General features: G+C 58.4%; 2 protein-coding genes across 2 annotated transcripts; one reads left to right on the top strand and one right to left on the bottom strand.

Annotated features, from left to right (window-relative positions):
• Positions 1–8,319: 8,319 nt before the first annotated feature.
• On the bottom strand, positions 8,320–12,434 carry LOC311194631 (cytochrome P450 1A5-like). The gene is made up of 7 exons (XM_084267803.1): positions 12,328–12,434; positions 10,870–11,743; positions 10,327–10,453; positions 9,678–9,767; positions 9,465–9,588; positions 8,978–9,064; positions 8,320–8,738 (listed from the first exon to the last, which is right to left on the bottom strand). The coding sequence occupies exons 2-7, from the start codon at positions 11,713–11,715 to the stop codon at positions 8,441–8,443; spliced, it is 1,572 nt and encodes a 523-aa protein (XP_084123929.1). The 5' UTR covers positions 11,716–11,743; positions 12,328–12,434; the 3' UTR covers positions 8,320–8,440.
• Positions 12,435–16,313: 3,879 nt separating this feature from the next.
• CYP1A1 (cytochrome P450 family 1 subfamily A member 1) lies at positions 16,314–21,555 on the top strand. The gene is made up of 7 exons (XM_084267979.1): positions 16,314–16,349; positions 17,284–18,149; positions 18,389–18,515; positions 18,772–18,861; positions 18,951–19,074; positions 19,161–19,247; positions 20,685–21,555. Exons 2-7 carry the CDS (start codon positions 17,304–17,306, stop codon positions 20,989–20,991), a joined length of 1,581 nt encoding a protein of 526 aa, XP_084124105.1. The 5' UTR covers positions 16,314–16,349; positions 17,284–17,303; the 3' UTR covers positions 20,992–21,555.
• Positions 21,556–25,601: the final 4,046 nt, after the last annotated feature.

Genomic DNA, 25,601 nt, shown 5'->3' with positions numbered 1-25,601 from the left:
GGGGGGAAGCGGCGCGTCCACCCTCCACCTCGGGCCGGGCGAGGGGCGCGGGTTCCCCCCCCCGGGGCGGCGGGGCCTGCTGGAAGGAAGCGGAGCCCGGAATCGGAGCGGCCGGAGCAGCGCGCCTGCGCCGGCACGGCTCGGTACGGCCCGGCGGGGCACGGCCCGGGGCTGCCACCTGCCGGGCACCGCCGCGCCGGGACCCCGGGCCCGGCACGCCCGGACACCCGGACACGGAACCCCCCGGCTCCGCCTCCGGACCCCCCCACCCCCCCCCGACCCGGGACCCCCGACCCCTCGCTTCCAGACCCCCCAGCCCCAGACCCCCGGGACCCCTGACCCCGCCCCGCCCCCGGGCTCCTGTTCTGGGTGGGTGCTTGCGGAGCGGTACGGGAACCGGGCTGAGATGGTACCGGCGGGATGCTGGCGTGCTCGGAAACCAGTGGGGACCCAGTGGGATGCCAGTAATGATAAAACCCAGCAAATAATGGTGAAAGATAGTAACTAAAGGGCTAAAAATAGCAATTAAAGGACGGATAGAGTGAAATAATAGACAGCAGCAATAAAAGTTAAATCAAAATGCAATATAGTGTGTGATACGTGTGATACGTGGTGTGTGAAATGCTACCAGATGTGTGGAATATTAATAATAAACAATATAATTATGGCCTTTGAGGTCCCTTCTGCCCCAAACCATCCTGTGACTGCAACACATCAAGAATAATGATGCTGATGCCGTGACGAAGCTGGGGGTAAGGGTACCAGGGTCAGGATGCTCCAAGGTGGAAAGAGGTGCGGGGTCCTTGGGCCTGGTCCCCCCCCGCCATCTCCCTCCCTGGCTGGCTGGAGCATCTGGCATCTTTGAGGGCGTGGGAGGGGGTGGCAGCACCCCGATGCAGGCAGCTGCCCAGGGCCTGTTCTGACAAGCAAACAGGCTGGAAGGAGGGATGGGAAAGAGGAAATGGGATTGGGGGTGTCCCGGTGTGTTCCCTTATCTGCCGCCATGCTGGTCCCTCGGGATGGGTATCGGCACAATCCCCAGTGCATCCATCCCACTGGGAAGGATGTGGGCTCACGGCTGCTGGAGCAGGGCAGCGGGTCCAGCAGGGACCAGTGACCCCCCCATTTTAACCCACCCAGATGCTGTGCTGGGTTCAGGCCTGTGCAACGCCGAAGCCTGAGGGTGTCTCGCCGACGACACCGAGGTGGTTGTCACTTCCTGGCCCAGCGCTGCAGCGGCCATGTATGGCGAAGCAGGAAGCCCAGACATGGGCCTCCCTCTGCATTTTGGCTACCCCTCTCTTCTCTCCATGCTTCAGTGTTCCCCCACAGAGGTACTGGTGATCAGAAACCAGGGCAAGGGGTGGGAAACGATGCCAACAGCTCTGCTGGCCCAGGGAGGCTCTGCTGAATGCCATTGCGTGGGAGGAGATTGTGTCTGACTTCCCTGCATTGATACCCCCAAGGATGTTGGGGGGGGCGGGGGGGAGGGAGGGGGCAGGAACCTTTCCCACCCCTGTCCTGCTAGATAAGGGACTTGGAGGACTTGGAAAACAAGCCTGAGTCCCAGCCACGTGGGACTGGGAGGGCGTGATGCTTTCCATGGGATGGGGGGACAGGTAGGGTTGAGGAGACAACAGGGAGGAGGAGAACCCTGTGTGACCAGGCCTGGCTTATTTTTTAGGGAACACATCCTCCCTCTAGAATCACCTGGAAAAGAGCCTGGGAATCAGGCACCCCAGGACCTTCACAGCCCCAAACTTCCCCCCTTCTCCCCCAGGGCCTGGAGGCTTTATTCAGCATCGGGGAGGTGGGGAACAGGCTCATCCCTGTGCAGCCCCCGAGCAGAGCAGGGCCATCCTGGGAGGAAATGAAACCAGCTCGTGCATCTGTTTGCACCAGAAACATGCTCACAGATGCAAGCCCAAACCCACCCACGCACACATGGGTGCACCCACCCGGCCCTGCACACACTTTAACGCACCCCTGCACGCTCGCCGGCGCAGGGCGGGCTCACGCCGCCGCGCCTGCACGCCCGGATCCAGCATCACCATCCTCTTCTCACAGCAAAGATGCAACCTGCCAGGATGCCTGCAGCTCAGGGCCAGAGCGCTGCCTCCTCCTGCCTGTTCCTGCCTGCTCCTACCTGCTCCTGCCTGCTCCTGCCTGCTCCTGCCTGTTCCTGCCTGCCCCTACCTGCTCCTGCCTGCTCCTGCCTGCTCCCAGCTGCCCCTACCTGCTCCTGCCTGTTCCTGCCTGCTCCTGCCTGCACTGCACTGCCAGATCTGGGAGTCCCCCCTCCCTGAGGCTGGGGAGCAGCACAAGGCTGGTGGCCCTTGGCTTCTGGTAGAAAATTCCAAGCATGGACCCAATCCTGGCCAGTCCCAGGTTTTCCCAGTCCATCGGCCCTAGTAAAGAGGGGAATACCCTGATGATGGCACAGCTGTGAAGGCTCAGAGCTGCTCCTGGGGTCCATCCCTGAAGCAGCCGGTCCCACCGGCATCCCTGGGGTCACTGGGGTGATGGTGGCCGAGGCTGGGCCGTGCAGGAGACCCCAAGGGGATTCATTCAGGGACAGCTCACTGCAACATCCTGGCTGGGATTTCTCCCAGGAAGGATCTTGGCTTGTGGGCAAGTGATGGGCTCGTGGGCTGAAGGGCAGGGAAGGATGGATTTGGCCATGGGCAGCCATCTATCTCCTGGTGGGCAGGGAAAGTTGTGGGTTGCTCCTTTGGATGTACGAGGCAGCAGAGAATCTGCAGGCGGTGGGAACAGCAGAGGAAAGCTGGAGTGAAAGCTCCCAGCTCCTTCCATCACGGAGAAGTCACCTTGGAGCTGAAAAACACCCTGTCAGGGAACAGGGTTTGGCTGGCTCTGTACTACAGGGGCGATGGGGGATGCAGGATGCTCTGCACGGGGGTTGGTGCCTTATAGATTCCCCTTCTCAAATGTGCCGCCTTCCCCCCTAAAAATAACCCCCCAAGCGTCTGAGCAGGGGGTATAAACCCCCTCTCTCCTCCGTGCTCGGCAGCCAGACAGTCGCGGAGCTGGCGGTAGTGACAGATGCCACCGGAGGGCGTTCGTGTCCCAAACCCCGGCGGGAGGGGACAAAAACGCTGCGGGGAATTAGGATCCTGACACCCCTTCCTCCCACCACTCTCTCTCCCCAATCCCAGGTTTTCACCTCCAGCATGACACCAGGCTGGGGAGGGGGACACCCTGCCTGTATGTCCATGTGTCTGTCTGGGTTCCCCCTCTGCTCCCCCTTGGGGTCAGCCCTGCTTGTGTCCGTCCCCGTCCTGAGGTCAGCCCCAGCCCTGCTTTACCCACCCTGATGGGGTTCAGGGAGCTGATTTTAAGGGGAACAGGAGCAGAGCTGTTAATTGGGAGCCTTAATTATGGAGCAAATTAGTTGGGGGGTTCTATGGTGGGACATGAAAGCCCCCTCCCTCCCCGCCCCCCATGCACCCCCAAAATCTACCCTCACTTTGCCATAGCCAGTGCTACCCTGCCACCAGCAGACCCTGTGCCAGCTCTGGGGACAGACATACAGGTGACTGCCAGCCCTGGATGCATCCTGGCTGGGTTTGAGGAGCATCCAAAATCCCAGAGCCTTCGGGCTCACGCTGCTGGTGCTTGCAGGACCTTGTGGCCCCCCAGCTCCGCAGGGACGGGTCTCCGACACCGCTCCCCATCACAAGGCCTGGAGTCCCCTGTCCCCCCCTCTTTTCCCCTCACCCCCATGGAAAATCACGGTGCTGGGATGGGGGCACAGCCAGGTCCTTGCGTGCAAGGAGCAGGTTATCTCTGCATCTCTATTGTTTCCGTCTTAACCCGGGGGCAAACTCCATCCTCACCTGCTTTCATGTCCTCTGATTAATCGGCACCTTGTACCTCGATCGATCAGCCCAAACGCTGCCTGCTTTTCCAGATGGAAAAGGGGTTGGGAGAAGGAAGAAGGGTTCACACTGATTTGGGAGCCCACACAGTGGAGGGGCAGAGTGCTGTACCATGTTTAATGTGTCCAGCTCTGCTGGCTCAAGCTCTCCTCCATGCACAGTCCCAGCATGGCTCGAGCAGAGGACCAGCATCTTCTCCAACCCACTGTGGAAGGAAACTTCATCTGGGGAATGTCCCAAGGGTCCCAGGGTGCTCCACCATGGAGGCTGAGCAGAGATTTTCTCCTGAGAGGCAGAAACCAGGTGTTATCCCCACTCAGAGGGTCAGATACCACCCACCCCGTGTCCCTAAAACAGAAAGCAAGCCTGCACTGCTCAGGAATAGAGTTTCAGGTGCTATTTGGGGCTTTATTTTAAGCATCAAAGGGTGATATTTTTGATGTCAAGGAGCCATCACCAGTGCTGGGGACAAGCAGCAAAAAGGAGACACCCTGGAGTTAATCCCTGTGGGGAGACCTCATGGGACAATAAACAATTAACCAGAGGAAAGAGGTTGGAAATACAGGGTGAACTTTTAATGAGGAGGGTTGATAAGTGTTGGAGTAACTCCCCTCTCCCTTCCCTGTGAGCTACAAGCCGTTCCCCTAGCCAATTTTTGGGCTGGGTCCAGGGTTTGGCGTCTAGGAGATGCCACCACCCTGAATGCCAGCACCAGGAAGGTGTCTGGGCTTTCCAGGGAGAAGGTGTGCCGGGACCTTTCCCTGTGGGAATGAGGGAGCTGTGTGTGTCCCCGTGTCCCCCTCCCTCTGCTTTGGACCCCGGCTGCCACGGCTGCTCTGGTGACTCATTTTAAAACCCCCAATAAAAGCAATTGGCCGTGGGGTGATAAAAGCTCCCCTGGCTTATCACTGCCCCTGGAATCAAATCATGGCATTGCAAGCTCCCTGGGGAGTAATGGGAGGGATTAATTGAGGAAGGTCATTAGGGGAAAGATGGAGATGGGGGGTGGGGGGTGTGTGAGTCCCTTACCCACTGTAAGCAGCTGGGGCTTTCATGGTGATGGTTGGTGGATGTGCTTATCAGGCGGTGGTGGGGAAGAGGAGGTGGTGAAGAGCTGAGATCCCACATCCCCAAAGGGAGCAGGGTGCCCCCATCCCTTCCTCAAAGGGGGTGGGTGGGATCTGGGGATGCAGCTCCTCTCCAGAACAAAGAGTAGTGCAGAGCTGGGGTGCCCTGATTGATGCTTAGGCTGTGCTTGCTGCTCTCCTCCTTGTGTTCTGGGGCCTATCAGGACACTGGGCAGAGAAAACACCTGGTGAAGGACCCTGCTCAGCTTCGATGCTCCAACAGTCTTGTCCAGGAACAGGCAGGATGCCTGGGACTGGGATGGGGGTGGCTGGGATTGAGGGGACAGCTTGAAAAGTGGGACCTCACCCAGGGTCAGTAGGCTGTTGAACAGGTCAGGATGTCCAAGGAGATGGGGGAGGGGGATGACACACATCAGACCAAGGTCTTGGGAAGGGGGGCATCCTCCTTCTTACGAAAGGTCTCCTGCAGCCCATTGAATGTCTCTGTTGGCATCAAGGAGAGAGAGAGATGCCAAATGAAGATGGGGCTTTGTAAAGCAGGGCACTTCCCCTCCAACACCATGAAGAGAAGGGGATACCTGCATGCCTTTTCTCTCCCACCGAGCCTCTTTCCTTCCCCTTCTCCATCCTGACACCAGGGTGACTTTTGCTCCCAGGTCTGTGGTGTCTGATGCCCAGGCTCTGCCAGAGGTGGACTGGCAGCTGCGTCCCTGAGGGAAGCAATCAGCCCTTGGTAAAGGCATCCTGGGGAGACCTTCCACCACCAAGGGGCTGTTTCCCGTCGGGAACGTTAATATTAATCTGCTTATCTGCCCCGGGGCTGTAAACCACTCATCTCCAATGGGAAACAAAATATTCCCACATTTCTTCCTTTGTATCTGCCCTGGCTTATTGCAGCCTTATCAGCAAGCACAGCCAGCCTCCAGGGCAGGAGAGTCACGCAATGGCTCCGGCAAACGGGGCCTCTGGTCCTACACCAGCATCGCTGTCGTGTGTTCCCACTGCAGCTGGAGTCAGGGGGCCAAGTCCATGAGAGCTTCCCCACCCCATGGGGATGGCGTGACACGCTGCTGCCTCGGCCCTGGCTGCCCCCCTGTTCTTCTGAATCACCAGGTCAGGCACTGAGACACCCAGATCTACATCCAGGGTGACCCCACCTTCCCCTGCAGCAAGCGCAGGCTGGCTTTGGGGTGTCCCTGTGTGGAAAGCTGGTTCGTGACTCTACTGACTTGATCTAAGGCCCTTGTCATAGGTAGGAGAGATCATAGAATCATAGAATCCCAGACTGGTCTGGGTTGGAAGGGACTCCAAGGATCACAGAGCTCCAACCCCCTGCCACAGGCAGGGACACCAACCTCCAGGCCTGGAGCTACACAGGGTTGCCCAGGGCCCCATCCAACCTGGCCTTGAACACCCCCAGGGATGGGGCATCCACCCCCTCAGCCTGTTCCAGCCCCTCACCATTCTCTGCAAAGAACTTTCCCCTAATATCTCCTCTAACCCTTCACTCCTTCAGCTTCACCCCATCCCCCTTGTCCTGCCCCTGTCTGCCCTTTAACAAGCTGATTCCCCTCCTGTGTCTCTGCTCTCTTCAGGGACTGGAAGGCTGCAATGAGGTCCCCCCACAGCCTTCTCTTCTCCAGCCTGACCCAGCCCAGCTCCCTCAGCCTCTCTCCATAGGGGAGCTGCTCCAGCCCTCTGAGCATCTCCGTGGCTCCTCTGCCCCCTCTCCAACAGTCCCACATCTTTCCTGTACTGGGGCCCCAGCTCTGGACACAGGACTCCAGCTGGGACCTTGCAAGATGATGCTACTTGGCTGATGGACCTCATGAGTTGCCCTGAAACATCCTTCCACTTTTCCTCCAAGGCCTCTGGCAGCCTGCAGCTCCATCCACACTTGGGATCTTCTGTTCCTCACCCTTGCCTTTCCTTCAACATGGGGTTACAACACCGAGCAGTGCAGATGGAGCCAGTGGTGTGTCACAGAGCGAGGCTGCTCCAGCTGGTTGGGTGAACTCGTGTGCGTCCGAGGCTGTATCGCCTCGGTGTTTCATCACAAACTGATGACCAGGCAGGACCTGGACACACAAAGAGTTACTCCTTTTCATTCAGGCTTGTTTAGCGGGTCTGAACACCTCCCTGCTCTGGCTGGAATCTCCCTGAAGTCTTGGGCAACCAGCTTCCCTGTTTCCTTCCCCACTCTTTCACTTCTGTCGCTTCTTGGAAGGTTTTGTGCAACGCACGATGAGTGATCGGTGTTGGACCTGAAAGGAGCTCTCATTGGTCAAGGCCTGGGCTATGGCTGAGCAGATACCACCCATGGGAACGGATTCAAGAGCAGTGTGTGTTGCACTGGAGGGCTATACTTGTTCCTGTAGCATCGCTTGCCAGGTCCCTGGTTGGCCAAAGTGTCTTTGTGTGCAAGCTGAAGAGAAGGAGGCATCTGGCTCTGCTGGCACAGGCTGACTGGCAGCCAATGTAAACTCCTGGGTTGGAGTTGGAGAAAGTCCTGTTCTCCTCTGCCCCACTGTGAAAACACCCCTTGTTCTGGCCCAGAATACCAACACCTTGATTTTCTCAACAGTGAGGGGTGAAAGCATCCTTCCTTGTGTCCTTCAGTGACTATGGAGAAGGACGCTCAAGGTGTCTGAAGTCCTCCAACACCCTGGTCTCTCCAGAGGTGCTTGGCTCCAGCCCAGCCCCATTCATTTGAAGGATCCCTGAAGTAACCTGAGCAGCAGGAGAAGACCTGGGCAAGGTTGCCTGATAGATTCTCAGAGAGGCACTAGAGATAAACCTCTCTCCTGAATGGAGAATCTTCAAGTGGTATGACAAGTCAGATAGACAATTAAAAATCATAGCGTGGAAACAAGGAAGCAGGCTGTCCTAGAAAGATTTGGGGAAGTATTGGTGTTTTTCCAAGATTTCCAAGGGTTTTTTTCCCCCTGCAGACACATATACCTTGAAGAGAAATTCCAACCAGTGAAAATTTGTCCCCTGATTAGTCCAGAAATAGCAATACTGGCTGGACCTCAGTAACACCATCATCCTCACCTCCACCAAAGCTTCAGGCATCACTTCAGCAAAGGTCTTAAGCATTGATGGAGGCAGTGGGAATGTGGCACATGTTGGCTGTCCTTAAGCTGCCAAAGAGGGGTTCTAAAAGAATAATGCCCAATGGTTTGAGTACATTCCCTTTCCCTCTAGCACAAGATAGTTCACACACCTCATAAATGTTCTTTGTGGCGCTAAGACTAGACGTGATGGAATATCCAACACTAGAAATGCTGGAAAATGAAAAGGGGCAAGAAATGCTACAAAGCCAACAAGACAAGAGAGGAGTTCCAATGGCTTCAGTTTATTGCATCATCTGTAACATCATCCATAATGTCATACCAGGCTCAACTTTGCTACAAGGGGTCTTTGACCCCTGGCGATGGACAAGCCCAGTGCTCAGTTGATGGGGAAGCGCTGCTTGACCTGGAAATGCTCACATCTTTTGTGCTTCATGGACAGTCCATAGATTGGCGTCATGTCCACCTTCTTGCCATCGCATATGCTGAACTCCAGCCGCTGGAGCAGGGTGGACAGGAAGAGGAAGACCTGCCACCTGGCAATGGGCTCCCCAATGCACTTCCTTTTCCCCAGGCCAAAAGCCATCACCTTCTCCCCTTGCGCTTTGTCCACCTCAGTCCCTTCAGCATTGAGGAAACGTTCTGGTTTGAAGGTCAGTGGATCCTTCCAAAGCTTCCTGGAAGGGAAAACATCAGGTGCTGAGGTGGTATCTCCTGGCCACAGGTGTAGGAAGACACTGGGAGGTGGTAGCTCAGAGGGGACCTGTCAGTAAGGCTGTCCCTGACTTGAGTAGATACCTCACCTGCTCCCTTTTCTCTTGGGGCAGATTGACCCCAGACCTACACAGGAAGATGGCTCTGCAGGAGGGGGACAGCATGTTTCCGGAGGAGACTTTCTGTCTCTGAAGGTACTTACTCATCATGATTCACTTGCCACTGATTGATAAACACGCAGCGGTCCTTTGGGATGTAGTAGCCGTTCAGCACTGTGTCCCTGGTCGTGCTGGAGAGGGAAACAACAGTGAGAGTTTAGGAAGCAGAAAGGCTCTTCTGCACCCTCAGGAGACTGTTAGTTTGCCCCCAGTTGCTCTGCAGTAAGGATATGGCCCAAAGAGAAGGCTTTATGTGGGGCGGCCGTGCTGCCCGTGAGGTGGATTGGGCAAGGCCTGCTTGCGCTGGGTGGAGTATCCTCAGTGAAGTCAGCAGAAAGCAAGGCTTGCCCTTTGGGAGCTCCCACGCTGCCCCACGCAAGAGCTGTGAGCTCCCTGTGGTCACCACGAAGCCATCGCTCCACAGGCTGGGAATAACCTCCCTGCCACCCACCGCACCGCTGCCGGCACGGCTGCAACGTGCCTGGAGTGCCCCGTGTCCCTCCGCTCCCCCCTGCCAGCCCAGCCTTGTACCTGTGTGGGATGGTGAAGGGCAGGAAGGAGGAATGCCTGAACATCTCCAGGATGAAGGCTTCTGTGTAGGGCAGCGTGCCTCGGTCCGACAGCCTCGGGCTCCTCTCCCGGCCGATGGTTTGGTCTGTGGGAGGTCGAGAGGAGGGAGGGGGTGGGGGTCAGCCTCAGCCAGAGAGGTTTTGGCCCCCGGAGGAAAGAGGTTGATGGACTCACCCAGTTCTTCCTGGATCTTCTTCTGGATGTCGGGGTACGTCACGAGATACAGGAGGCTCCAGGAAAGGCCGGTTGTGATGGTGTCAAAGCCTGGACAAAGAGGAAAGCATGTGGATGAGGTCTGTACAACACGGTGGGCAAGTGCCTTGGCTTGCCTAGCCAACACACGGAGCAGTTGTGGGTGGCTAAGGCGGCAGAGGACACCCTGGGCACACAGTGAGGCTTGGGGTTCACTCCTGTCAGAGAGAGCTTTGCTAAAATATTCCCTTCTCACTCATCCTGGTTGCTCGTCCTGGTTCACCCTTGGGTTGTAATTCTCTGGAATCGGGGGAGTTTCCCCAGAGTGACTGGAAGATGAATCAGTCAACAGACATCTCCCTCAACCAGGAAAAGCCACCTGAGCTTGTGGAGCCCGGCTGAGCTGTAAGCCGTGCCCTCAGCTTTTCCCTGAAGACTTTTTCCAGAGCTTCTCTCCTATAGTCTGTCTCTAGGGGACTCCCTGGAAGGTCCAGAAAGACCAGTGAGTTGGAGAGCGAGTCCTTGGACCCAAACTGGTTGTCCAGTGTTGGAAAAAGGTGGGTCAGAAGAGCAGTAAAACAAGGAGCCTGAGAAAATCCACAGCAGCCGAGGGGCAGGTGGAAAAGGATACCTGCTCCAAAGAGGTCATTCACAAGGTTGACGATCTTCTCCTTGGGGATCTGCGTGGCAGTACTTGCTTCCACTTTTTTCTCCAGGCACTGCTCAATGAGGGAGTCGGTGATGTCCCGGACATTGTTCTGAGAGGAAGAGACAACAAGTCATGGCAGCAGAACCATCAGAGAGATGGGTGTTACAGAGCAACAGCCTGATGCTGGGGAGCCCAGGGTTGTAAGAGCTCTAGAGAACATCTTCCAGCCCTCACAGTCACTAGAGCTTTTTGCAGCCTAGGAAACTGAGGAGGCAATTCTCCAGGGACCCTGAGCTACAGCTCAGACGTTTGACCAGCAAACCACCCCTTTCACCCAGGGCCTTGGAGAAGGAGGACTGCAATACATGGAGAGACAGGCAAGTGAGATTGCAGCTGCACTCCCTGAGCGCCCTAAGTGCCTGCAGTAGCATCGATGTCCACTGACACATGGCTGCAAGAAGCAAGCCAGCAACAGAGAGGGGCCAAGAGCAGGAACACAGAGCCGAGGGTCCTGCGAGCTCGTACCTTGTCGTAGGTCTCATAGTGCTCCTGGACATTCTTCTGCAGGAAACTGAGGAACCGCTTGTTGAAGTCCAGGAACAAGGTCATGGTGCGGCTGGGAAGGTACTGGAGCAGGGGGATGAAGTCAGCGGGGTTGCCAGCAGCCGTGGCCTCGCTGAACTGGTCCGTTACGTTCACTATATTGACCAGCTCTTGGTCGTTGTGGTCGTAGCGCTTGCCAAAGAGGATGGCGCAGATGACGTTGGCCACGGACACCACCAGGTACCGGTAAGGGTCAAAGCTCTTCTCCTCCTCCATCAGCTGCAGGAACTTGGTGACCAGGTAGCTGGCCTCCTTGGAGACGTGCTCCTCCAGCAGGCAGGTGGAAGAGGAGGTGGGGCTGGGGGCGATGGAGAAGGTCTTCAGGGCGTTCTGGGCCAGCCTTCTGCGGGCTTTCCACACCTCCCCGCAGTCGGTGCTGAAAGCCAGGCTCTGCCCATCCGCAATATAGCGGAAGCTGTAGAGGTCTGGGCGGCCCATGAAGTCTTCTCCTTGCTTCACCAGCGCTTGCCTGATGGTCTCCAGCCCGCTCAGCACCAGCACGGGCCGGGTGCCGATCCTGACCTCCATCACGTCCCCATACTTCTGGCTCAGCCTGGTCAGGGCCAGGTGTGTGTCCTTCCTCAGCTCCAGCACATTCCCAAGGATGGGATAGCCTCTGGGGCCCGGGGGCCTCTTCAGCCCCTTGGGCACGTGCTGCTGAAGGGACTGGATCAGCAGGAAGACCAGGCAGATGATGGCAGCTGCCAGGAGCACCTCAGTGGAGGACACGACACCTTGGCTCCCCACCAGCGACATCGCAGCCTTCATCGCTGCCGGCACACAGGAACCCTGAGTGCTGCAAGGGGAAGAGCTCTGGTCAGCGAGAGGTTGAGTCCTGCCCCTGTTCCTGGTGCTGGGAAAGGCCACCAAACGCCCTCGAGCTGTTTGGGGCGACGGAGCTGCCCCTGCAGCGCTTTGAGGCTTTCAAGGGACAAACGCTGGAGACCTGTAAAGAATCCAAAAACCACCCAACAGTTTAGGGGGACCTCATCCCCCTCCCCAGGCTTCTGAGGGCACCCCTTCCCCTGCAGAAGACCCCAGTACCCACTGGCTCGGCCATGCATCTGGCTCAGGGGCACACGTCCACTCACAACAAAGCAGGGGAAATACTGCCACTCTAAAACCATGCAGGGAGTCAGGAGAAGAGATGGAGTAACTCCATGACAAAGCCATCCTCAGCCCCCCCTTCACCAAATCCATGAAGACTTACAGCCAGGAGGCTGGATCTGGCCAGGGCTGAGGAGGGGGGGGCAGAAGACCATGTGGCTTGCAGGGGAGGGAGGGAGGGGAGAGCCCGGTGATTCTCCTTCAGACTCAAGTATGACCTTGCCAGCCCTATATCCACGTGGAAAATCACACACACATTCCCTTGTTCCCTACCTGCAGCTTCCTTGCGATGGACGGGGCTGGATTTACTGCCTGGGGGTCCCAGCAGAGAGAGGCAGAGGGTGCCTGTTCTGGGGAGCAGAGGGAATCCTCTCCTGCCTCCCAGACCTTCAGCTCCTGCCTCCTGGACCTTTGGCTCCTGCCCCGTGGAAGTCCACGTCTTTATATACACCTCTGCTGTTGCATGGCCAGGCGGTTATCTCTGGGGGGGGGGTGGGGGGTGGGTCACGGTACGAAAGCCCTGGGGAATAGCTACCCATTAACAAATATGGCTGAGCAGGGCTGGAAACAGCCCAAGGCACCGGGGAAGAGCTTTCCTCAGCTCCAACCAGGCTCTGGGGGACCAGTGGTGGCTTGTCCTACTGCCAAGGGCAGGTGCCCACACAGGAGGGAGAAGGGGCCATGGAGGGGATGGAGGACACGCTCTCAGCATCACTGTACCATGGGGTGTGGGTGCCCACTGCCAGCACGCAGAGAAGGTTGTCACCTCCGCGGAGGTGCCAGGAGCCACAAGCTCTTCCCGGAGGTGTCTGAGGCAGAGGTACCCACGGCCCCTCTCCATCCCGGGATATGGGAATCACGCAGCAGGTCCCCGTTCCGCCGGGACTGGTGGTGGCAGGACCTTCTGGCCCAGCGTCAGAGCCAGGCTCAGGTTAACGATTGCCCAGGTTCGCGTGAGAAGGCGGCTGGCTCGCTTCCCCCGGCTCCTCCGTGGCAAACAGGCAGCGAGGGAGAGGAGTGGCGGGGCAGAGGGGAGGAGGTGAGCCCAAAAGATAGGGGAGGTGAAAGGGGCAGCGAAGGGCAAGGTTGGGGCAGCTCACCCCCCCCCCTCCCCCCCCGAAAACACAGTGTGTGCCATCCAGAGGGAGATGTGGGAGTGAGAGGGGGGGAAAAAATGCCCCAAAAGCAGGGCTTTGGGGATGAGCTGGAGGAGAGGGAAGAAGCCTGAGCTGTGGGGTTTGGCTCCAGGTTTCACCCAGTCTTTTGGAAAAAAAAAAGGTTACGGTGGGAATTTGGCGCAGGTGAAAGCTGAGCTAATGTTTAATAAAGGCTTTCAACATCTGGCCTAATCGGGCTCATTAACAGTGGTGACGCCGTTCATTAGCGCTTGGCAGGAACAGTTACAAAACCCCGGCTGCTAATATCCGCGCCGATAATTGCCAGGCACCTCGCAGACCTATGAGCCCTGGTGAGGAAGACTCTTGGGAGCGCTTTTCAGGGAGGCAGGCTGGGGTTCCACAGCTCGCAGCACCCAGGATCCACCCAGGATCCACCCAGGATCCCATCCTTGTGGATTTACCCAGCTCCCCTGCAGGGGGGGTGGAGGGGTGTCTAACCCCCAAACCCTCCCTGCCCAAGTCTGGGTGTCCTTGCACTGATGAGAACTCACACCACACCATATCCCAAAGCTGAGGAGGGTCCCGGAGTGGGGGGGACAGAACCCACCTGCCCCTCTCCCCACCTTCCCCGCCCCCCTCCCCAACCTCCTTGCCCGTGGCTGCCAAGCCCTGAGAGGGCAGGGTGCCTCCTGATGAGAACAGCGTTAAGGAGCTGCTGCCTTGCGTGCCAACTAGCCTCACGCCCCAAAACACATCCTCACCCAGCGCCCAGGCTCCCACCCTGGGCCACCGCCCCTCCCTGAGCCCTCGCAGCTAGCCGCTGGTCCCCTGCCCTTGGCAGGGCTCACACACGGGGTGCACCCCTTGATCCCCAGGGGAGGAACCCGGCTGCGTGCGTGTGCAAGGATGCGTGTGAGCACGAGGATGCGCGCGTGGACGCGGGCACATGTACCAGCAGGAGCGTAACTGCACCATGCGCTTGTTAGGCGAGTTATTTGTGTGTGTGTGTGTATAAGAAGCATCTAGAATATTCTGCCCCTGTAACACCAAAATGTGCACTGGGAGGGTGCATTAGCCCCCCGCCCCCCCCCGTGTGGTCGGTACGTGTATAGGTGTATGTATAGATGGGGTGAATGGATGCACACCAGCCTCACCGCATGACAAGGAGGCGTGCGGGTGCCTATGCGTGTCGTTTCATGGGGTGCTGCAGTGGGGGCATCCCTGTTCTGGGGTTTAGGGACCTGCGTGGTCCCTGTGTGTGCTCAGCAGCCCCTCTCCTGAGGAAAAGCAGCACGGGGAGGGAAAGGGCGGGGGGAGGGGAGGGGCATTTTCACAGCGTGTCCCCTGGGGATGGACAACCCTGCTGGGGAGTGCTCAGTGTCCCCTGGACCTTAAAAGTGGACATTGGTGGTGGCATGAAGGAGACTGGTGGGAAAAAACCCTTCCCCTTGGGTCCTGTCGAGGGGGACACATGAGGGGTGGGGTGGGGGCTGCTGTGCCCTTGCAGGTGGTGGCAGCATCCCCTGGCAGATGGGACCGAGCTGAAGGTGTACCCGGTGCTGGCGGGGGGGGGGGGGGGCAGGAGAAGGGGACCGGTCCTGAGCTGCTCCGGCGCCGTCTTGACCCCGGGCCAGGCTCCTGGACGTGAGGCCACCGCCCTGGTCCTTTAAAAGCCATTTCCCCCCCACCACCACCCATAGCGTGACTGCGAGTGACCCGGGCGGCCCTCCCGGTGCCCCTTCGCACGCGATGTCCCCAGTGCCAACCCCCACCCCCCCTCGCCCCCCCCACACCCCATCCCATGGGTGCGTGTGGAGGGGCTGGTCCCCTTTGTCCTTCCTGGAGTCCCTGCCTGTCACCCCACGGGGAGTGCGGATGGGTGGGGGGGTGGGGGGGACTGGAGCCGCAAACTCTGCCTGACACCCTCCTCGGTCCCCTGGGCATCCTCCCTCCCTTCTCCCCGCCCATCTCTGGCTGCACCCCCTGCCCCATCCCCACGCCGTCTCGCACCCCCCTCCGGGCCGCTCTGTCCCCAGGAGACAAGAGGTGACAGAGGGCACGGCCGCTTCTCACGCGAACCTGGACAATCTTTAACCGGGTCGGGGCAGTGAGGTCCGTGACCCCCCCCCCCCCCCCCCTCACCCCCCACGACCCTCCGGGGCTGCCCCGCCGCCCCCTTCCTCACGGGGACCAGTAGAACGGCTCCGCAGCGTGGGGAGGGGAGGAACACGGGGGGGAACGGATTCGGAGAGCGCCCGCACCCCCCACCTACTCCCCCCCCCCGCCCGCCCCCGGCTCTCCTCCCTCTGCTTTACCGGGGAGACCCGGCGGAGGGGCTGGCGAACCCCCACGCCGGGATGCGGAGGGGGCAGTCGCGGTGGGGAGAGGGGTCCGCACTGGTCCCTGCGTGTTGGCGGAGCCCCGTGGGGGGGGATGAACCCCCCTCTCCTGCCCGGCGCAGCGCAAACCGGGGCTGTTTTCCCACGCTCGTCCCGCGGCTCCGGGGCACCGGAGACATCCCGGGGCTGGGCTGGGTGCACCGGCGGGAGCTGCGGGGGTTGGATGGGGCAGGATGCCCGCACAGAGGTGGGAGGCGGGGGGGGGGGGGGGTGCACGGGGGCTGAGCAGCGGAGCCTGGGAGGTGCCCGGGAGGGTCCGGGGGGGGGTAACCGGGGCACGTAATCGGCGCCTTTAAGATCCTGCCGGTAGCGTGACTGGAGTGACCGGGGCGGCGCGGGTTGCCCAAACATCCCGCCCGCTTCGCACGCGATGCCCCCCCCATTATCCCCCCCCCCGGGTCTGAAACCCACGGACGGCACCGGCACCACCTCCCTTGACCCGTCGGGACACCACCCCACCCCCCCACCCCGCCCGCTCCTTTCCTCTTCTCCCTCTGCTTTGTAATGTCCCCACCGGGGGACACGCGGGGTTGGGGGCGGCACGGGGGTGACACACAGCCCCTCTCCTGCCACCTCTGGGAGATGGGGAGGAGGTGTGGGGGGGTCCGAATTAGTTATTTAGGAGTTTGGACGCACGTCAGGTTTGATTAGGCTTGGGTCACGTGGCGGGAGGTTGACGGGCCAATCAGGGCGAGCGGCGATGCATATAAAGCAGGAGCGAAGGGCGCCCGGGGTACCCGCCGGGAAGGATCGGGCCCCTAGCCGCTCCGCTCCGCAGGTGAGTGCCGTCGGGGCTGCCCGCTGCCAGCTACGGCCCTGCCCGGGGCATGGGGAGCTGCGTTTGGGGGCACTTGAGCTCTCCCCGGGCACCCTCGAGGGATGGAAAGTCAGGGAGTGCCCCTGTGTGGGGTGTCCTGTCCCCCCACACACACTCCTCTTCCCCAAATCTCCCGTAGCATCCCCTCCTCGTTGGCAGGTAGGTTTAGCGTAGGGTCTGGGGGTAACCCTTCTCCCGCAGCCCCTCTTGCCCTGGGATGGCCACGATCTGCAGCCTGGGGCTCGGAGGGGGGTCCTAGCGTGGCTGCACCCACCGGGGTGCAGGGCTCCAAGCATCCCCCCTCCCATGCTCCTCACCCCGCGGGGTCTGGCTGGGTGTTCTGCAGGAGGCTGTGGCACCTTCCCAAACCCCAGGGGAGGTGGGATTCCAGCTCCAGGCTATTCCTTACCCCTGGCTCAGGGTTTTCCCAGGGATTTCTGGCAGAGCAGGGTGCCCGCAGCCGGCCAGCCCTGCACTACAGCCCCGTGGCTTTCCCAGCCATCCCTGTAGGAAGAGGGGAGGTGATGCTGGGTTGGTTTCCCGGCGAGCGCTGGATCAGGGCAAGCAACCGGCTGACTAAATCCAGGAGGACTCAGCTCTCCTGCGGGCATCTGCTCTGGGAAAGACTTTGTGGGATGAAAGAGGGGTCCTGTAGTTAAGAGAAGGCATTTCCCACCCCTGGAAAAAGCCATGGGAATTGGTCCTTTTGCTCCTGGATAGTACCACTACCCCCTGCCCCCCCACCCCGATTTTAAGCACAAGCAGTTTCTGAGAGTGCAGAGTTGGGTGTAGCTCTGAATCAGGAGTTAGACCCAGTTTTCCAATCCTGTGCCCCAATTAGAGGTGCCCCACAGACCTTCCCTCCCTCACAGTGCCTCTTTGGTGCCTTGCTAAGGTTCCTGTGTGCCGGCAGTGATGAAGGCTGCGATGTCGCTGGTGGGGAGCCAAGGTGTCGTGTCCTCCACTGAGGTGCTCCTGGCAGCTGCTGTCTTCTGCCTGGTCTTCCTGCTGATCCAGTCCCTCCGGCAGCACGTGCCCAAGGGGCTGAAGAGGCCCCCGGGCCCCAGAGGCTATCCCATCCTTGGGAATGTGCTGGAGCTGAGGAAGGACACACACCTGGCCCTGACCAGGCTGAGCCAGAAGTATGGAGACGTGATGGAGATCAGGATCGGCACCCGGCCCGTGCTGGTGCTGAGCGGGCTGGAGACCATCAGGCAAGCGCTGGTGAAGCAAGGAGAAGACTTCATGGGCCGCCCAGACCTCTACAGCTTCCAGTACATTTCAGATGGGCAGAGCCTGGCTTTCAGCCCTGACTCAGGGGAGGTGTGGAAAGCCCGCAGAAGGCTGGCCCAGAACGCCCTGAAGACCTTCTCCATCGCCCCCAGCCCCACCTCCTCTTCCACCTGCCTGCTGGAGGAGCACGTCTCCAAGGAGGCCAGCTACCTGGTCACCAAGTTCCTGCAGCTGATGGAGGAGGAGAAGAGCTTTGACCCTTACCGGTACCTGGTGGTGTCCGTGGCCAACGTCATCTGCGCCATCCTCTTTGGCAAGCGCTACGACCACAACGACCAAGAGCTGCTCAGCTTGGTGAACCTCAACAATGAATTTGGGGATGTGGCCGCTTCTGGCAACCCTGCTGACTTCATCCCCCTGCTCCAGTACCTTCCCAGCCGCACCATGCAGCTCTTTAAGGACATCAACAGGCGTTTCAGTGTCTTTGTGCAAAAAATTGTCCAGGAGCATTACAGCAGCTTTGATAAGGTAAGTGCTTGGATGCTTTAGGATGTGACTGGAGATACCTACGGGTGTCCCAGGTGCTCCCTGCCTGGCAATGAGGGGAAGAGGATACTCCCTTGTCCCCCCACCTGTCCAGGAAAGCTCTTTGGAGCTCTCCAAGCTCCAGTTAATCTCCCCTGAGAAGCTGACACTGGCCCGGGGAGGAGATGCTTCCCCAGCCCTGGGTGTCCATGATGTCTGATGACCCGCTGGCTCTTCCCCAGGAGCACATCCGGGACATCACAGACTCACTGATCGGGCACTGCCAGGAGAAGCGTGTAGGAGATGAGGTCCGCGTCCCACTCTCCAACAAGAAGATCATCAGCATCGTCAATGACCTTTTTGGGGCAGGTGAGAACCTTTCTGAGGCTAAAGCCTTGCTGCTGGGTGGGTGAGCTGGTGGGGCAGGACCCGGGCCACACTTGGGTGTTTGGAGGTGCTGCTGGGCTCTGGGGTGTCCTCCTGAGCAGTGACCAGAGCTGATGGCTTTTCAGCAGTAGCTGATGGAGAAGCCTCTCCAAGGCAAACATCTGGAGCAGTAGGATCTGTAAATACCCATTTACTGGTCCTCTTTTGGGGACTAACTCCCTTTTTTGTGTCCATCCAGGCTTTGACACTGTGACAACTGCCTTATCCTGGAGCATCATGTATGTTGCCTTGTACCCTGACATCCAGAAGAAGATCCAGGAAGAACTGGGTGAGTCCATCAACCTCTTTCTTCCAGGGGCCAAAACCTTTCTGGCCAGGGCTGACCCCAACCCCCTCCCTCCTCTCGACCTCCCACAGACCAAACCATTGGCCAGGAGAGGAGCCCGAGGCTGTCGGACCGAGGCACGCTGCCCTACACAGAAGCCTTCATCCTGGAGATGTTCAGGCATTCCTCCTTCCTGCCCTTCACCATCCCACACAGGTACAAGGCTGGAGCAGTTGATGGGATATTTGGGGGTATCTCTGTGTCTCCTCTTAACTTCTCCACTCCACCCTTATTCCTTCCAGTACCACGAAAGACACGGCATTGAATGGCTACTACATCCCCAAGGGTACCTGCGTGTTTGTCAACCAGTGGCAAGTCAATCATGATGAGTGAGTATCCCAAATCCACCCCACCCCCCACCCCGCCCTGGGATTTGTGATGCCTTTGCTTGGCCTTGAGATCGCTCCACATCCTTTCCAACAACGTGTCAAAAGCAGAATGGCTCAGGGAGGCAGAGACAGGGTTGTTAGGGTTAAGTGGGACCAAAACTCTTGTGGGTTTGATGCTGAGCTCAGCCTGGGCTCTCCTGGCCTCAGGTTCGATGTGCAGCACCACAGTGGTGCCTTCAAGGCAACGGGATTTCAACAGTTGCACCTTGGGCTGCTGTATGGTCGGGAATGGGTAGATCCTCATGCTGAGCAGCTGAGGCAGAATGTGATTCCCAGGGCTGGTGTTTTGGATAAGGAGCTCAAGATCTTTGTATCCTGTTCTATTGCAGAGAAATGTTACCATTTATTGTATTATATATCATTACATCTTAATTATTACAAGTTATTATTCCATTCTATCCCTTATTATTCCATTCTATTCCAATATCACGACATGTCATATTGTCATATTCCACCCTGCATAAGCTGGTGAGTTGCCACAATGGGAACGTTGTCCCTAAATTCCCCACAGCCAAAGAGAAATTCTCCTCTAAGACATGGGGAAAATCCCACCTGGTGCCTCCCAGCAGCCAGGCTGGGAAGATTTTCCTACCAGGATTCAAGGTGGGGACACCCCCAAGGTCTCCATCCTTTTTTTAAGGGGTGCTGACTGATTTCTACGTGGCAATTGTTTTACCATCCCTGGTATCTGCATGAATGACCATGGTCTGAGCTCATTTTAGTGACTGTAGGGTCTGACACGTGGTTGAGGGGGACAGGTTTTTTGGGTGGTGAGACAAGAAAGCGTGGCAATGCTTCTCCCTGTAGGGTTTAAAAAGGACATTGAGGTCCTTGAGCAAGTGCAGAGAAAGGCAACCAGGCTGGTGAAGTGACTGGAGGGCAAATCATATGAGAAACGGCTGAGGGAGCTGGAGGTGTTCAGCCTGGAGAAGAGGAGGCTGAGGGGAGACCTTATCACCACCTACAACTACCTGAAGGGAGGTTGTAGAGAGGCGGGTGATGGTCTCTTCAGCCAGGTGACAGGAGATAGAACAAGGGGCAATGGGCTCAAGCTGCCCCAGGGCAGGTTTAGATTGGATATTAGAAAAATGTTTTACTGAAAGAGTTGTGGGGCCTGGAACAGGCTGCCCAGGGAAGAGGTTGAGTCACCTTCCCTGGATGTGTTCAAAAAAAGGGTTGATGAGGTACTTAGGGATATGGTTTAGCACAGAATGGGAATGGTTGGACTTGATGATCTTCAAAGGTCTCTTCCAACCTTGTGATTCTTGTGATTCTTGTTTGGGGGGGGTGGGGGTGGGGTAGTTTGGTTCCTTTCCCCGATTGCTGTCCCCCAGAATGGCGAAGGCGGCTTTGTCAGGTGTCCCCTTTCTCCTCCAGGAAGCTTTGGAAGGACCCCTCAACCTTCAACCCCGAGCGGTTCCTCAACGCTGCGGGGACCGAGATAAACAGGATGGAGAGCGACAAGGTGATGGTTTTCGGCCTGGGGAAGCGGCGCTGCCTCGGGGAGTCCATCGGCCGGTGGGAAATCTTCCTCTTCTTGACCACCTTGCTGCAGCAGCTGGAGTTCAGCCTCTGTCCCGGGGGGGAGGTGGACGTCACTCCTCAGTACGGACTGACCATGAAATACAAGAAGTGTGACTGCTTCCAGATTAAGCAGCGTGTCCCTGGGAAAAGCTCTCCCTAAGCTGGGGGAGGGAGGGAGCATCGCTTCACAGAAGGAAGCCAGCTCTTGGAAGTGGACGCTCAACCTGCTTTTGCCAACGCTCTGCCCGAGCCGGCGCAGCCCCTCGCTGCGTCGTTTCACCGCAGGCTCCTCCATCTCATGGGAATGTGAGTGGGAAGGGATAAAGGAAGCTTTCTGTCAGGCTCCATCACCATCACCTTGTGGGGCAGCTCACCAGAAAGTCCAGCTCGCTCATCCCTCTCAGGCAAGGTCTGGAGGAGGGAGATATCACGGGAGGAGGATGCTCCAGGGTGGGAGAAGCGGTGCAAATCCTGTGATGTGAGGCACTGCGGATGCTGCTCTTCCAGACTCTATATTCACTGCTTTTTCTTACCTACTATGTAATCTATAGGTTACTGGATTCATGCAGAGGAGTGAGGGTTTGGTGAGGGGACCACCCCATGTTGCAGTCTGCTCCGCAACTGGAGCAGCAGCTCCTCCTCCTCTACCTCTACATCCCACCCGTGTGCCAGGGTGTATAAACCATGCAGTGTTTCTAACCCAATAAACACTTATGTGAAAGTTTCTGGTGGGTTTTATTGCACTGGGAAAACTTAAACAGCACCATCCCCCCTCCCCCAAAAAGTATCCCACATGCCTCTCTTCATCCTTAAAAATCTCATGTGGAGGTGGGGTTTTTCCTGGGGGGGGGGGGGGGGGATGTGAGATGGGTGGTTTTGGTCCTGGTGGGTGCTGGGTTTGGTTCTCAACCTTGGTAGAGAGAGAGAAAAAGCCAAGACCTCAGCTGGGATTTGCAGAAGGGTGCTGCCAAGCTCCAGATTTCAATAAATAATCAGGATTAGGTCTTCTATCCTTGAAAAACCCCCGCAAAAATAGGGAATCAGGGGGTTAAAAGCAGCCTTTCACAATGCCCAGAGGGCTGCTGCAGGCTCACTGCTTCCCCAGCTCGGAGCATGGCTATTCCCAAGGCTTTACACAAATTCCCTTTAAAATAATAATAATAATAATTTTAAAAGGCCATAAATGTTTAACTGCCATGAAATTTATGGAAAACTGGGGAAGAAGGGTGTGTGTGTGTGCTTACCCAAAGTGGCATCCCCCCAGGGACCAGCCCTTTGGGGTGTCAGGCTTGGTGCAGGGGAGAAGCACCCTCACCCCACTGGCACGTTTGCACGAGCTCTGAGTAATTAGCACGGGTATAACGTCAGGAATCTCAGCAAAATTCCTTCTCCTGAGGAAAATTTGGGCTTGTCCCTAAATCCCTGCGCTGGGGTGGGGGATCCCCTCTCACCTTGTGCAGGTAGGAAATCAAAATAAGCATCAGAGCCCTGGGACAGGCTGCCCAGGGGGGTGTGGAATCTCCTTCTCTGGAGATATTCAAGACCTGTCTGGGTGCCGACCTGTGTGCCCTGTCCTAGGGACCCTGCTTTGGCAGGGGGGTTGGACTCGATCTCTGGAGGTCCCTTCCACCCCCTGTGATTCTGTGATCTAAGGGTTAATATTTGACACTGGCCATCACGGGGTGGGGGGGATAAAAGCTCCTAAACCCTCAGATACTGCGGTGGGAGTGTTCATGTGGCGGGAAGGCCGAGCTCTGGGCGACCTCGCTCACCTTCGCCGCCTTTGTCACCCACCGCTCTTGTAATGATGTTGTTTTTAATTAGCATCCCCGGCTGTTTGGCTCGGGAAAGGTCACCGATCCAGCACCCCACCCGCTCCTTCCGCCGGGTAACGAGGAAAACAGGCTCTGGCTTCGGAGAGGGGAATGCTGGGCTTGGCCCTGTGGGAAAGCAGGAGGGAAGCATGGCGGTGTCGCTGCTGGTGAGGTGGATGGGGGGGGGGGGGGGTGTGTGACAGGGGTGATGGAGGGGTGATAAGGGAGATGGAGGGGTGATGGGGGGTGAAAGGGGCAATGGAGGGATGATGGGGGGTGAAAGGGGCAATGGAGGGATGATGGGGGGTGAAAGGGGCAATGGAGGGATGATGGGGGTGATGGAAGGGTGATAAGGGAGATGGAGGGGTGATGGAGGTGATGGAGGGGTGAAAGGGGCAATGGAGGGGTGATGGGGGGTGAAAGGGGCAATGGAGGAGTGATGGGGGTGATGGAAGGGTGATAAGGGAGATGGAGGTGATGGAGGGGTGAAAGGGGCAATGGAGGGGTGATGGGGGGTGAAAGGGGCAATGGAGGAGTGATGGGGGTGATGGAGGGGCGATAAGGGAGATGGAGGGGTGATGGAGGTGATGGAGGGGTGAAAGGGGCAATGGAGGGGTGATCAGGGAGATGGAGGGGTGATGGAGGTGATGGAGGGGTGAAAGGGGCAATGGAGGGGTGATCAGGGAGATGGAGGGGTGATGGAGGTGATGGAGGGGTGAAAGGGGCAATGGAGGGGTGATGGGGGGTGAAAGGGGCAATGGAGGAGTGATGGGGTGATCGGGGGGTGACTGGGATGATGGAAGGGTGAAAGGGGTGATGGAGGGGTGATGGATGGGGTATGGAGGGGTGGTGGAGGGCTGATAGGGGTGATGGAGGTGTGAAAGGGGTGATGGAGGGGTGATGGAGGGGTGACAGGTGTGATGGAGGGCTGATGGAGGGGTGATAGGGGGGCGCCGGGGATGATGGGGGGGGGATGAAAGGGGTGATGGAGGGGCAGTGTAGGGCTGATGGGGGTGATGGTGGGGAGACAGGGGTTGCAGAGGTGACGGAGGGGAAACAGACGTGTGACGGAGGGGTGACAGAGGCGCGAGGGAGGCGTGAGGGAGGCGTGAGGGAGGCGTGAGGGAGGCGTGAGGGAGGGCACTGGAGGTGCCGGGGTGTGCCGGGGGGTGACAAGGCGGCGCCGGAGGTGACAGCGGCGACAGGGCTGTGACAGAGGTGCGAGGGCGGGGCGCCGGGGGGCGCCGCGGGAGGCAGCGCGCGTGCGGCGGAGCCCACGGGAGGCGCCCGGCACCGGGGGCGTGACACCCCCCGCGGCGGCGGCAGCAACCGGCGGCGCGCGCTCAGGGCGGGCTCCGCCGCGCATGCGCATGGCGCAGCCGGCGCCTGACCGGGGCGGCGAGTTCCCGCGCATGCGCCCAGCGTCCATTCCTCTCGCGCCTCTCTATGACCGTCCCGCCGGCGGCTTGAGCGCCGCTCTCAGGCGGGGTGCGGGGCAGGAAGTGACGGAAGCGTCGAGCGTCGGCGAAGCGGAGGGGTCGCGGCCGAGGCGGGGAGCGAGCGGCCGGTGCAGGTGAGGCGGGGCCGTCCCTCTTTCCCCCCTCCCGACGGCTCCCGGGGGGCTGCGGGGGCGAGCCGGGGCCCTCGGGGGCGCGCCGGGCCTCGTCCGGCTCTCCCGTGAGGCGCGGCCGTGGCGTCGGGCCTTCCCCCGGCCTGCCCGGGGCCGTCGTGAGGAGGTCGGGGCAGCGCCTGGGGAGGGGAAGGCCCGAGGAGGCGCCTCTCCTCCCTGGGCTGCCAGCCTCGGCAGGCCACTTGTCGCTGCGGTCCGCGCTGACGTGGGCTGTGGGGGGCCCGGCTCTGGGCTGGCCTAGGGGGGAACCGGGGCTGGCCTGGCCTGAGGTAGGGGTGGGGCCCGGCCCTGGCCTGGGGTGGCGGGGCCAGGCCCGGCTCTGGCTTGGGGGGAGGCTCGGCTCTGGCCTGGCCCGGCTCTGGCCTGGGGTGGCCCTGGGACTCGGCTGGAGGTAGCTCACCCTGATCCATCCTGGGGAGATGAGCCTTTCTGGGGTGATATATCCCATGCCAGCTTGTCCCTCTGCTCCAGAACGGGTAGGCTCGCTGGCCGCTTTCCTCACAAATGAGTGAAATCATCTCAGTGCTAATTCATGTTCTAGATAGGGAGAATATATGTAGCAGGGTTTTGGTTTTTTTTTTTTGTCAGGCAGCAGCGCCTGGTGTGCAAAGCTGTAGAGTCATCACATGCAGAGGTATCTCTTTCAAGCTCTGTTTAATAACTGCTCTCTGTGTGGCTGAGCAAACTCTGTGACCCGTGTTCTGTTTAAAGCCTGCAGGACAATTGGTAGCATAAACCTGAAATGAGGGAACACAAGGTACCTGTGAGTTGTACAACATGAACTCGACGTGTTACACAGGAGCTTTGACTTTGCAGGTGTATGTAAACAAAGAAACGAGCACATGTTTGTCACGTGTGATGAAGCAAGTAACTTGCTGCATGTGTAGTCCATTCCTTCTGAAGATTTTGCTGTGAAGTTGTGGGATGAGGTCCTGTTAAGAGGAATTTCCCTTGTTTTGATCAGCGTGTGTCAACGCTGATTTTGTGTTTGGTTTGGGTTTTTTTCTTGGTGAAAGGAGGCCCTTACTTTTGAAATGGCTCCTTGTAAGGCGATGATGTGTCCTGAACTCTCTTTTCCTTCTTTACAAAGAGAGATGCAAAAAGCAGGAAAGGGAGCTAAGATTTAGTTTTACCAGAGATACTGGGGGATGTATTATCTGTGTTTTGAAAGTGCTTTTTATCAGCTGTCATCTGGGAATCCAGGCATTGTTATCATAGGTTAATGTAAATACACAGAAACAGGAAAGAGAGGAGGCTGTTCCTGACAGATTTATGGCTTAGTGACCCAGTATAGCATTCCCTTCCCTTTGAAGCATCCCCTGAAAG

The sequence above is a fragment of the Gallinula chloropus genome, assembly GCF_964237585.1.
Source record: "Gallinula chloropus genome assembly, chromosome: 9".
Classification (NCBI taxonomy): Eukaryota; Metazoa; Chordata; class Aves; order Gruiformes; family Rallidae; genus Gallinula; species Gallinula chloropus.
Note: the sequence above shows the minus strand (reverse complement) of the source record. Positions and strands in the feature narration are given on the sequence as shown.

Coding starts and splice junctions, on each gene's coding strand:
- LOC311194631 (XM_084267803.1), bottom strand. CDS start 11,715: ATGAAGGCTGCGATGTCGCTGGTGGGGAGCCAAGGTGTCGTGTCCTCC. Junction 9,768..10,326: donor GAATGACCTCTTTGGAGCAG/GTATCCTTTTCC, acceptor CTCTTTGTCCAG/GCTTTGACACCATCACAACC. Junction 9,065..9,464: donor CCCTTCACCATCCCACACAG/GTACAAGGCTGG, acceptor TTCCCTCTCCAG/CACGACCAGGGACACAGTGC.
- CYP1A1 (XM_084267979.1), top strand. CDS start 17,304: ATGAAGGCTGCGATGTCGCTGGTGGGGAGCCAAGGTGTCGTGTCCTCC. Junction 18,150..18,388: donor ATTACAGCAGCTTTGATAAG/GTAAGTGCTTGG, acceptor GCTCTTCCCCAG/GAGCACATCCGGGACATCAC. Junction 19,248..20,684: donor TGGCAAGTCAATCATGATGA/GTGAGTATCCCA, acceptor TTTCTCCTCCAG/GAAGCTTTGGAAGGACCCCT.